Source organism: Manduca sexta, unplaced genomic scaffold (genome assembly GCF_014839805.1).
Source record: "Manduca sexta isolate Smith_Timp_Sample1 unplaced genomic scaffold, JHU_Msex_v1.0 HiC_scaffold_1365, whole genome shotgun sequence".
Lineage (NCBI taxonomy): Eukaryota > Metazoa > Arthropoda > Insecta > Lepidoptera > Sphingidae > Manduca > Manduca sexta.
Genome location: NW_023592222.1, coordinates 1 through 12,107, shown reverse-complemented (window position 1 = coordinate 12,107; position 12,107 = coordinate 1). Strand labels below are relative to the sequence as shown.

At 35.1% G+C, this 12,107-nt stretch overlaps 1 protein-coding gene across 1 annotated transcript; it reads right to left on the bottom strand.

Annotated features, from left to right (window-relative positions):
• Positions 1-245: 245 nt before the first annotated feature.
• LOC115439893 (perilipin-4) lies at positions 246-9,110 on the bottom strand (the record flags this gene model as incomplete). Its single annotated transcript, XM_037445238.1, is given in 28 exon segments — positions 246-439; positions 904-1,044; positions 1,255-1,338; positions 1,505-1,585; positions 1,730-1,828; positions 1,903-1,989; positions 2,062-2,160; positions 2,236-2,322; positions 2,396-2,494; positions 2,578-2,730; positions 2,827-2,925; positions 3,005-3,103; positions 3,179-3,211; positions 3,214-3,276; positions 3,350-3,448; positions 3,523-3,621; positions 3,696-3,794; positions 4,387-4,485; positions 4,718-4,816; positions 4,900-4,998; positions 5,082-5,180; positions 5,256-5,356; positions 5,439-5,523; positions 5,794-5,880; positions 5,953-6,018; positions 6,298-6,432; positions 8,929-9,074; positions 9,076-9,110. Coding segments are annotated over 28 exon segments (2,766 nt in total), but the record flags the coding sequence as incomplete, so codon positions are not given.
• Between the last annotated feature and the right edge of the window lie 2,997 nt (positions 9,111-12,107).

The window sequence follows — 12,107 nt, the reverse complement described above, 5'->3', positions numbered from 1 at the left end:
TTAGTGCAAAGATCGCTGGTAATAAAATACACAATTTGTTTATTTTACTTTAGACATATCAACTACGTATTTAATTTTGTACTTCTCTAGAAAATAAACTAAGATCACTATTCACGACGGACATAACGTGTCATTACCTACAATTTTTGTATACGAGTACTCTCTATGAACTGTCAACGACTAGACAGAGTAACAACGCCAAGACATTATTCCTTTCTTTAACGTCGCCCTGTCCGAATACTTACGTTCTCGCGCTTCTCATTCAAGAACTTGTCAGCGTCCTTGATCTTGGCGTCGACGACTTGTCCAGCGTTCTTGAGACCCTCGTCGGTAGCGGCTTCGACACGCTTGAAAGTGTTGTCGACGGTGCTGCTGATCGCATTGCTCGCGTCCTCGGCCGCCTTCTCCGCCGCCTTCTTGGATTCTTCTACTGCTGTGCCTGGAAAGAGTGCGATTTAGATATATTTTAATTAAATTTGGATTAATGTTCATTGAAGAATTGTTTTTTATTGTTTGTTTTTATTTGTATTAATTGTTTTTCAGTATTATTTGAGGTTTTTTAGATTATCAAGATTTGAAAGTGTGGTTATTAATTATTTGTTATATTATGAAGACTGTAACACGGTTTTGTTACTAAAATATAGGTAACACTAAGCAATCCGTCGTTTGGTGATAACGCGTTTAGCCGCATACGGAAGCTATACTAATCAGTATACTTTAAGCCATTCCAAAACAAAAAATCTAAATAAATATATCAGGTGACGAATCAAACCCATATTATTTTAGGTAAAGCTCACGCAATTTTTCTTTCTTATAACTTTTTGTTTGTAATAACTATCTAGATGACAGACAAGTTATACAGTGAGTTTACAGTAAGATAAATTTCTTCATAAATTTACTCACTTGCTACCCTCTGAGCCTCGTTCTTGGCGGCCTCGGCGGCGAGTCTCGCCCTCTCCTTGGCCTCCTCAGCAGCCTTCAGCGCCTGCGCCTTCGCGTCTTCAGCCGCCTTCTTCGTTGTGTCTACAGTCGTGTTTATGGTATCTGAGAAAAAACATTACATTATAACAACCATTGCTTACAATACATCCCTAAGCTAAGCATTGTTCAATTGTTTCAGTGCTCACACATGGCGTTAGATAAAACGTTATTGATAAGTCTGTATTCAAACACACTGTAATTCAACAGAAGCGACTTCTTAGTGTTAATTCTTCGTTCCGAAAACAGCTCTGAAAAAACAAACGTTTCAAGTACCAACGGAATCTTCGAGCGGCACTTCGTAACCTTCAAGCAATGGGTGCGAGAATTCTTTCGTTTCGAACTTGTTCGCAATAACATCTAAAACAATCATTTTATAAGTAAATAAACACAAATCTAACGACGTTACCTTATATATGGTAGAATTAATTCGTCCTTGACTCAACTCGTTGAAGCGCGTATTGTGATCAGAGGCAAAACAAATAGTCAAACGGAAAACAATTGATTGTAAAATTATGTTAGTTACCTTCGGCGTCTTCTACAACGTTTTTGGTTTCGGTGGCGAGGTCTGTGTCTTGTGTGTTAAACATTGAACTTGCTACTGTATCTACGGAAAGAGTTAGCATAGAAAGTAAAGAAAAGAAATAGAAAGAAGTACCGCATGCACCCATACTTAATCTACGTGAATATGATTAATGCAAGGAAATTATAGATAGAATATGGATATAAGTATAAACTACTTATACAATACCTTTGGCACTGCCAACTATTGATACACCCTTATCATATACAGAACTGGCTGCAGATTTTGTTGTATCGACTGAGCTTTGTACTGTGCTTGATACCGTATCTACAAAATAAGTGCGGATGTAGATTAGGTGAAGTTACTGGGATAATACTAGAACAGATCAGGATAATATATACCTTTGGCACTATCGTACAAAGAAGCACTTTTATCAAAAGCGGCTGCTGCTACGGTTTTGGTGGAATCTACAGTGTGGGCCAACGTATCTACAGTGAAATAAATAAATAATTTAGATAAGGCAAAACAAACAATAATAATACTAATACGAGTTTTCCTACCTTTAGCACTTCCTACGAATGAAACGCCTTTGTCAAAAGTGGAAGATGCTACATTTTTTGTCACGTCTACTGTACTATGGACAGTGTTAGCTACGGTGTCTAAAGAAAAAATTAAACAATAAATAAACATATAATGTAAATCATAAACAACAAAAAATAAACACCCTATTATACCTTTAGCAGCCCCAACATATGAAAAACCTGTGTCTACAGCTGATGCCGCAGCATTTTTAGTCTTATCTACAGTTTGAGATACAGTATCTACAATAAATAAACAATCATAAGTATACTATAAAATTTATGATATGATTTAAGTCTATTTATTAACAACTACCTTTAGCTGATCCTATGTATGATGAACCAGTTTCGACAGCGGAAGCCGCTAAATTTTTAGTCGAGTCTACAGTTGAGTGAACTGTATTTGAGACTGTGTCTACAAAGGGAATACCAATAATGTTATTTTTTATAATATAAAGAGAGATCAAAATGAAGAAGGAAAAATTAAGAAAATACCACCTTTAGCACTGCCGATAACAGCTGTGCCTTTGTCTACTGCGGACGCCGCTATTGTTTTAGTTGTATCTATCAACGACGCTCCCTTCTCAACAACAGATGAAGCTACATTTTTGCCTGTGTCTACTGTTGCACTAACTGTGTTCGCTACTGTACCTATAGATTTAGCAAATAAAAATAAAAGCAATTTAATGAGTGTGGACAACATAAAAGGAAATACAGTGGATGAATTGCGATCAAAACGGAAGCTACCTTTAGCTGTGTCAATAAGAGTTGTGCCCTTCTCTACAGCTGCTGCAGCGACATTTTTGGTCGTATCTACGGTTGTGTGTACGGTGTTTGATACTGTATCTACAATTATTGATATTATGGAATGAGTAGGTACAATATTTGTGATAAGAAACAAATGCAAATAAAATCAAACCCCTACCTTTAGCAGCACCAATCAGGAATGTGCCCTTTTCTACTGCAGAAGCAGCTACATTCTTAGTTGTGTCTACGGTCGCATTTACTGTATTCGCTACAGTTTCTACAAAGAAAAAAATATGTGCAATATTGGCTGTGATTCTCTAATCAAAAAGGACTAATTAAATTTAAATTCTACCTTTTGCAGTACCAATGGCATAGGAACCCTTTCTACTGCGGAAGCAGCTACGTTCTTTGTTGTATCTACAGTGGCGTTTACTGTGTTTGCTACTGTGTCTACAAAGAAAAAAATATGTGCGTAAAAAACCGTGTAACTAAAACATTAAACAGCATTTAATCGAAGTCCTACCTTTAGCACTACCAATTAGGGTAGTACCCTTTTCAACTGCTGAAGCGGCAACATTTTTAGTCGTATCTACAGTGGTATGAACGGTGTTTGCTACAGTATCTACAATAAACCGAATAATAGCAATTAGAAAATGTTTGCGAAATGAAATAAACAAAAAGCAACTAAAGCGATACCTCTAGCAGTGCCTATTAAAGTGGTGCCCTTCTCCACAGCTGATGCCGCGACATTTTTTGTTGTATCTACTGTTGTATTTACTGTGTTTGCTACCGTATCTATAAAATAATTAAAAATGATTCATGTAGCTTTTTTAAAGAAAACAAGGAATTTATTTAACTATTATTTCTACGTTTTGCAGTGCCAATCAAGCCAGTGCCCTTTTCTACAGCTGAAGCCGCGACATTCTTTGTTGTATCTACTGTTGTATGGACTGTATTTGCAACGGTGTCTATAAAATATTAAATATCGAGGTCAGATACCTTATAGAATAAAAAAATCTGTTGAAAATACTATGCATGAGTACCCTTAGCAGTGCCTATAATAGTGGTGCCCTTTTCAACAGCAGATGCTGCAACGTTTTTTGTTGTATCTACCGTGTTTGCTACTGTATCTAAATATATAAGAAGCCAACTCATAAATACCCTAAATATTGTAGGTATATCTTTCTAAAGTTGTTTTAAATACAGATTCAAACTAATGCACCAGTATATGAATTCAATAATTGGAATGATGAAATGTGTTACTTAATTCGAATACGCACTAAACCACGACACAAAAGGAAGACGTAACTTGAGACTGCACTCCAATTGCAATACTGACTTAACCGCAAACCACTCGAATTTCACCCGTATGTGTCACTGGTTAATGTAACTGTACTTTATTGAAAGTATTGGAATATTAGCCACGGTTATGACGACGACGGAGTACGGATAAATAATAAAAAAATTCTATTCATATTTTTCCGAAAATGAAATGATCAATTTTGCGATGATTTCAGACATTACAAAAAGCCTAAGGTGATTTATGCATGAGATATTTACCTTTGGCAGTGTTCACATAGGTCTTCCCGGTTTCAACGGCGGAGTTGGCTACATTTTTTGTCGTATCTACAGTGCTCTGTAGCGTGCTCTGTATTGTATCTACAAAATGTGATAGCGGACATAAAACACACTGAAAGCCATGATACTAACTCTACTCCACATTTCATACCTTGGCAGAATCCACGTAACTTTTCCCCGCGTCAAATGTGCTCTGAGCTGATTTCTTTGTACTATCTACTGTGCTCGCTACTGTATCTACGATAGAAATTAACAGAACGTAATCATGTGATCAAATGGAGCTGTCATTTACAAACAAAAAAGCAACATATACCTTTGGCATTATCTAAATATGACTTTCCGATGTCGAACACAGAGTAAGCTGCGGTCATTGACGCGTCGTATGCCGATTGGAAAGTACTCTGTGCTGTATCTAAAGCATTAATTGGCAAACACACGGGGGTTAGTTACAAGGTTTACACATCGTCACGGGACAATCAAAACTATCTGGTGTACCTTTCGCACTATCGACATAGGTTTTTGCGGACTCTACAGCGGTATTGGCGGCATTTTTAGTACTTTCCACAGTACTGTTTACTGAATTTGCCACGGAATCTACGGATAAATAAAAAAAAAAACAAAATGATAAATAAGAAACTGATGAATATGGTATGTGCAGCCCAAAAAACGATGGTTACCTCTAGCTGATGTAGCGTATGTTTTGCTAGTATCAAGAGCCGATTGGGCTACTTTTTGTGTTGTGTCTACAGTGCTGTTAATAGTGCTGGATACAGAATCTACGAGGTGGAAAATAGGATAAAATTATAATAAAAACAGCAAAAGAAAATATATATTTTGAATTGTCGAAATACCTTTTGCACCAACAGCATAAGTTTTGCCAGTATCGAATGTGGACTGCGTTACTTTTGCTGTTGTGTCTACAGTACTCTGTAAGCCACTAGCCAATGTGTCTACGGAAATAAACGAATAAATAAATTTACATATCAACTAAAATTTATAAATAAAAGGAAATACTAAATAATCTGAAACTTGCCTTTGCACTACTAGCGTAATTTTTGCCAGTGTCTAGTGCGGATTGAGCAGCCGATTTTGTACTTTCTACAGTGCCATGAATTTTATCTACGAAATAATAGGAAAATAGATAGGAAAAGTGAAAGCAAAAGAAAAATAGAATTAATTGTCGTTAATAAATTGGACACTAGATAATACGCAAGCGCAATTTCAGTTTGTATTGAGCTATAGTTTATTCACATCTCTAAGGCATTTGATAAACTTACCTCATCCACATCAAAATAAGTTCAACATTAATATTCATTACAATTACCTCTCGTAACAGTTCATAACGAAGCAAAAACAATTGCATTGCATATTATCCAGCCTCTTAAATACCTTTAGCACTGTCGATGTAAACTTTACCGGTATCCACGGCTGACTGGGCAGCACTCTTTGAGTTGTCTACTGTATTACTGATCGAATCTATAATACGTGCAACGTTTATTATACTTGAACCATGTGCAAGAATAATACATGAAGGTTAATATAAATTACCTTTAGCCGTGTTCACTGCTGATTCAGCTGCTTTCTTGGTATTTTCTGCTGTCGTTGCAAGCGTATCTAATTGGAAAAATAAAATAGCGATAGAAAACAAACTAAATAAAATTAAAATTTAGAAATGAAAATGTTGAATATGAATTGCCAAAGAATGACGTTTAGATTTACAAATTCTACATAAACATGACGATCAATGCAAAAATAGAATCGAGCAAATGAAATCAGTTTTACGAGCAAATAAAATGGGTTTGAAACTATGCGATACCTCTGTTTACTCGCTACCTTCTTTGACTCTTTCTTCTTTGCAGTCTTGCGTTTTATAACCTATCAAATTGGTCTTACCTTTTGTGGTGTCGACGACTTTCTTGCCGTCGGCGACTGCTTTGTTGGCTGCATCGACCGCCTCTCCAGCAGCAAGAGACACCTTCGAGAGTTCTTTGTCGAGGGCGTCAATTGCGGAGTGCTTCGCGTCAGCGGCTAATTGACATCAAAAGTGCTTTCAACATCACACACCACAACACATTGCATCACAAAACGACATATGTGACAATAAGGAATATGTTTTCTATAGAAATTAAATATACATTTCTAGTTTCCTAAAGTCGCTGTCCTATTTTAGCCTATGACGTCAATTCCTAATATAGCATTAAGCAATCTTTCTCGTGCCATTGCACCGACCCGTTTAGACCTCAGACGACACGAATAAATCGTTGCCATCCGCCTGGGGACAATCGGATTAATCTGTACAATCAAGTTGTCATATCAGGCGACAAGAGAATAATGATCACGAATAACAATAATTACGAAGCAGTCATGAGCTATGTAGTTGGCAATAAAATATAAATATAAACGTTTTCATATAATCATTTGATATGTCGTTAATTACGAAATTGATTAACTATTAATCTAAAACTGTTACTACAATGGTTTACAAATAATGTATCAGCGCATGAGTATATTTTTAATGTACTTAGTCTGGCCATAAATACTGTTACACTTAATTATAAAAAAATATTACATTTGAATTTCGAATCTGTCATTTTTATTACGATTGTTCATTGTGTTTTCTCATTTTGGCGCCAATACATTGTAAAATATTTTGCGATATTAAAATGGTGTGGGGTGATAAAGAGAACCGAATCGCTGTGATAGCATTACACAAAGTAGGTATGGAGCCAAATGCAATTTTAAAACTCTCCATACACTTGGTATTAGTAAAATGTTTGTGTACCGGGCTATTAATAGGTACAATGAGACCTCCTCTGTTTGTGACAGAAAAGATCTGGCCGTCCACGTAGTGTTCGTACGAAAAAGGTGGTCAAAGCAGTAAGGGAAAGAATTCGAAGAAATCCTGTCCGAAAGCAAAAGATTTTATCTCGGGAAATGAAGATAGCACCTAGAACCATGTCGCGTATTTTAAAAGATGACTTAGGACTTGCAGCCTATAAGAGACGCACTGGCCATTTCTTAACTGATAATTTAAAGAAGAATAGGGTGGTAAAATCGAAACAACTACTGAAGCGGTACGCAAAGGGAGGTCACAGAAAAATTTTGTTTACGGATGAGAAAATTTTTACAATTGAGCAACATTTTAACAAACAAAATGACCGTATTTATGCTCAAAGCTCTAAGGAAGCTTCCCAATTAGTCGACAGAGTGCAACGTGGACATTATCCGACTTCAGTGATGGTTTGGTGGGGTGTTAGCTATGAAGGAGTGACTGAGCCATATTTTTGTGAAAAGGTATCAAAACATCGGCACAAGTGTATCAAGATACCATTCTTGAGAAGGTAGTTAAGCCCCTTAACATCACCATGTTCAATAACCAAGTATGGTCCTTCCAGCAAGACTCGGCGCCGGGTCATAAAGCTCGGTCCACGCAGTCTTGGTTGGAATCGAACGTTTCGGACTTCATCAGAGCTGAAGACTGGCCGTCGTCTAGTCCCGATCTTAATCCGCTGGATTATGATTTGTGGTCAGTTTTAGAGAGTACAGCTTGCTCTAAACGCCATGATAATTTGAGTCCCTAAAACAATCTATACGATTGGCAGTGAAGAATTTTCCCATGGAAAGAGTGCGTGCTTCTATTGATAACTGGCCTCATCGTTTAAAGGACTGTATTGCAGCCAATGGAGACCACTTCGAATAAGCTTTTTATATTTTTAATTGTTTTATATTTATGTATTAAACTGACACACTGTAAAAGTAATAAATGTTATTTGCAGTTAACAATTTTCTTTTTTCTTTATTACAATATTTATGGCAAGACTAGGTATTTATCAATAATGTTATAGATTATGGAAACATCAAACAACTATTATGTAATAGGTATAATGAAAGAGGTTAATTGCACTACGTTATCATTTTCGAAGTAGTTTATTACATTTCGTCAACTTATAAAATATTCCACGTAAAAATGTTCGTCGATAACTCAATTTGATACATTATAATTTATTTATTTTGTCATTAGTATTACAATAAATTCAAAAAAATAATTTATGCAGAATGTCATTTAAATTCGTATAATCGTTTAAATTTATTATAATTACTAAAGTACAAAGTATCTCACGGCAGATGGCTCTTCAGATAAATTATTAACTACTAATCTAACTTATCTATAAATAGATTAAAAAGATCACCTGAATCTCAAGAAACAATCTTTTACCATTGTAATAGTCAGGTACGAATTGTTTTAGTACCATTCACTTGTAATAATTTAAAAACAAAAGTAATTACGAAATGTTAAGACCGTAATATATCTGATTTTAAAAAGTGTGATAAACAATTAGAAAACATTTCTGAATCCAAAAACGTTAATCACAACACGAAACATGTGCATAAACACGCAGTTTGTGTTCGTTCCAGTGCTTACATACACATTTACATATAGTATAAAACTTTTAATAGAATTTAAACAATATTCGTTCAGTTACCTTTGCCTCCGAGTAGCTTAAGAAATAAAATATTTATTACCTGTACCAGCAGCTTCAGTGGCGGTCTTCTGGGCTCCTCCGATAATCTCCCCAGCTTTCTTGACCTGGTCTTCAACGACGTGCGCAGCCTCTTGTGCCTTTTCTGCAGCGATCTGTTCAGCGTCCTTCTTCTTCCTATCGAACAGAGGCGGTCTTCTCCGATGCTTCGAAAGCGCCTGCAATTCATAAAATCCATCAATTGTTTTTTTTATCGTATCGCATTATTTGTTATTATATCTTATTTGTCTTCAAGTTTATTACCAACGTTATTCATTTACAACTATAGGCTTCCATGTTCCGATTTTCTCAATTTGCATATTCTAATGTAAACGGTTAATAAAGTTTAACGGTACGCTATTATTCGAACCATTAGCTGCAAATAACATCTTTTGATAAGCATTAAAGTTTATGCATTGCTCAAAGGTTCAGTAAAAACCGGAAAAATGCAAGCCATATGTACTGTCCTATTAGCACACACTAGCATTAAATATCCTAATCAAATAACATCGAACAGGAACTTATTACACAGTTTCTCTACACAAATACACAAACATGAACACAAACGCTTTAGAAGTTCTAACACCGCATGCGTCGAATTTTATGATGTCATTCCAAGAATCGCTAAAAGATATCGAGAAAAACATGTTCAACTATTCAAATTTAAAGTTATTCACATTTATACCAATGAAACACGCCGATTCAGCGTTTGATTGCTTTGAAGATGCTTATCGTTACACAAATTTTATGGGATTACCGTTCATTATCAATTTTAATTTACGAAATCCAATTCCAAAGATTTTAGGCGTCGTGAGAATTATTATCAATAAAAGTATTCTGTATTCAGAAAGCGTTAAATTTATATAGATGCTGTAGTTATGGTGTTAGAACTTCGCAACACAACAACGCAATAACTCCTATTGATTTTCGCAGCCGCAGCATTCGCGAGCAAATTTGCAAGGAACCTGTACCGAAACCCGTTCCATCAGACCAGTTCGGTTTATAATAGGATCTAACTACATTATCTCGGGATATAGGTATCAATTTTCGAGCGAAACACCCACCAGCTACGAAATTGCGTGGGTGCGGCGCAAAAACAAAATTCCCCGAGGATATTACTGGTGTTTTGCAGTTCCCCAGCTTGACGAATATGGTAATTAGTTTTAGCAATTTATTTTCGTCAATTCTTGGAATGTTTAGTAAAAAGTCTCATTATTCTGTTTTAAAATTTTGTTTTATACTCGTTCCAGTATCTTAAAATTTGTTATATTACCCTGAATGTTATAGGTAAGTCGAGGAACTAAAGTTACTTTTATCAATTTATTTTACTCGCGTCTTATTTAATCTTAATTATTCTCTATAGTTTTATCTGATATATTTGGATATTATGCAACAAAAGCCACAAAAATGTTTTAGCTTTATTTAAGACTTATATTCTCTAAATGTAATTTATCAATATATTATTTTAATTTTTAGCAACATTATAGGAGAATATGTTACGACAAAGATATAGAGCACTAAATTGGTTCAGATCTATTCTAATTTTAAGGTTTTTTTCCTGTTTACCAAATATATAGACGGAAAGTAATTATACAAATCTAAACATTTAGCTTTATACTGTACAAAAACTAAAACAACATACCCACTAATCCTCGCAAGATTTTGAATTATTAGAAGTCATCGCCGAATATTTTAAACAAATAATTGAACAATCTTTACAATCACAACGCAACGTACAAAAACAACTAGCATACTCGTAGTACTTCCCAAACGAATCCACATATATATACGTCGAATATATTAGGTGCTAAACATGTGAAACACGAACGTATTTTTGTTTATTATACAATTATAGAACTCACCAAGGTTCTTGTCTATCGGAATGCGTGGAAATAGACATAAAATTATTCATACTATACAATATTAAACATTATAAATAAACTAATTTACCATGCTAAAACAATCACAGTACTACAGTGATTGATATGATTGTGATTATACCAACGTGTTTAATTCCAATGACGATATGGTTTGCGTGATTGTTCAAAAATATTAACGTGATCATGCAAACTATATTAATTATGAATTGGTTTCCGAGAATTCTGAATGAATTATACAGTCCTATATGGAGTTGTCGAAAGTTCTACCGTTTTACAATTTACTTTATATATGTATATGTATCTAAGTGAAAGTGTTTTTATAACTAAATTACAAGACATGCATTTTATCTTAATTCTTGCGTACACCTTGACGATAACCGAAAATTATACTATATAAAGGACTATAACTGAATTCATAGCTTTCAAAATATGCGTGAGATCGACATCGGTTTGTATGGTACTGACGTCATGTTTATTTAGAAATATAATTTGATTTGAGTCACAGAAAGCAAAATTAGCTTTAGCTTATAAACAAAATACATTGCACGAACAGAAGTATTTAGATTTTAAATAATTTTGACCGTTTTACTAGTGTTACCGTCTCTATATTATCATAATGCCGGGTCAATATAACCTGTTTCCCTATTTTTGCTTTATCGCTTTACGACCGTCAGCCTGACGTCAGCCTTCCTTGGGAATAGATGCCGCTAGACGGTCGTTGAATGCTCAGTAATATAAAATTATTAAATGCTCGTTATTAACATGGCTTTCATAGCTGATAGAGTTCTTTTAGTGCAAGATTGGAGGTTATGAACTAATTTATATTGGGACTAAAAACCCAACCCCTTTATTCATACACGTTATTTATCTAAGGACGGCATTGCTGTGAAAACAAGTCTTTTTCTCAGCTATGTTTCTCTGACAGCTTGCTGTTTGTTCAGATTTGTTTATCTGACAGCCAACTAGATTCAAGTTATATCTCAATATTAGCCAATCTCAACGGCCCTATGTCTACGCACTGCGAAGACTGCCATGCCGTCAGCACTGAGAAACAGACTTGTTATCACAGCAATGCTACGTCTTTAGATAAAAAACGTCTATGAATAAGGGGGTAAGAATACTAGAAATTTTTGGATCATATTATCAAAGAATAAACACCTAAAATTTTATGGACTAACTACAGTATAATTGTAATGGTTGGCGAGAGGGTAATCATTTTTTGTCAGGTGTATATGTCACTTTGTCATGCCCATACAAAAAATACACAAATCTGTCTAGATATACCTATATTATAATACGCATT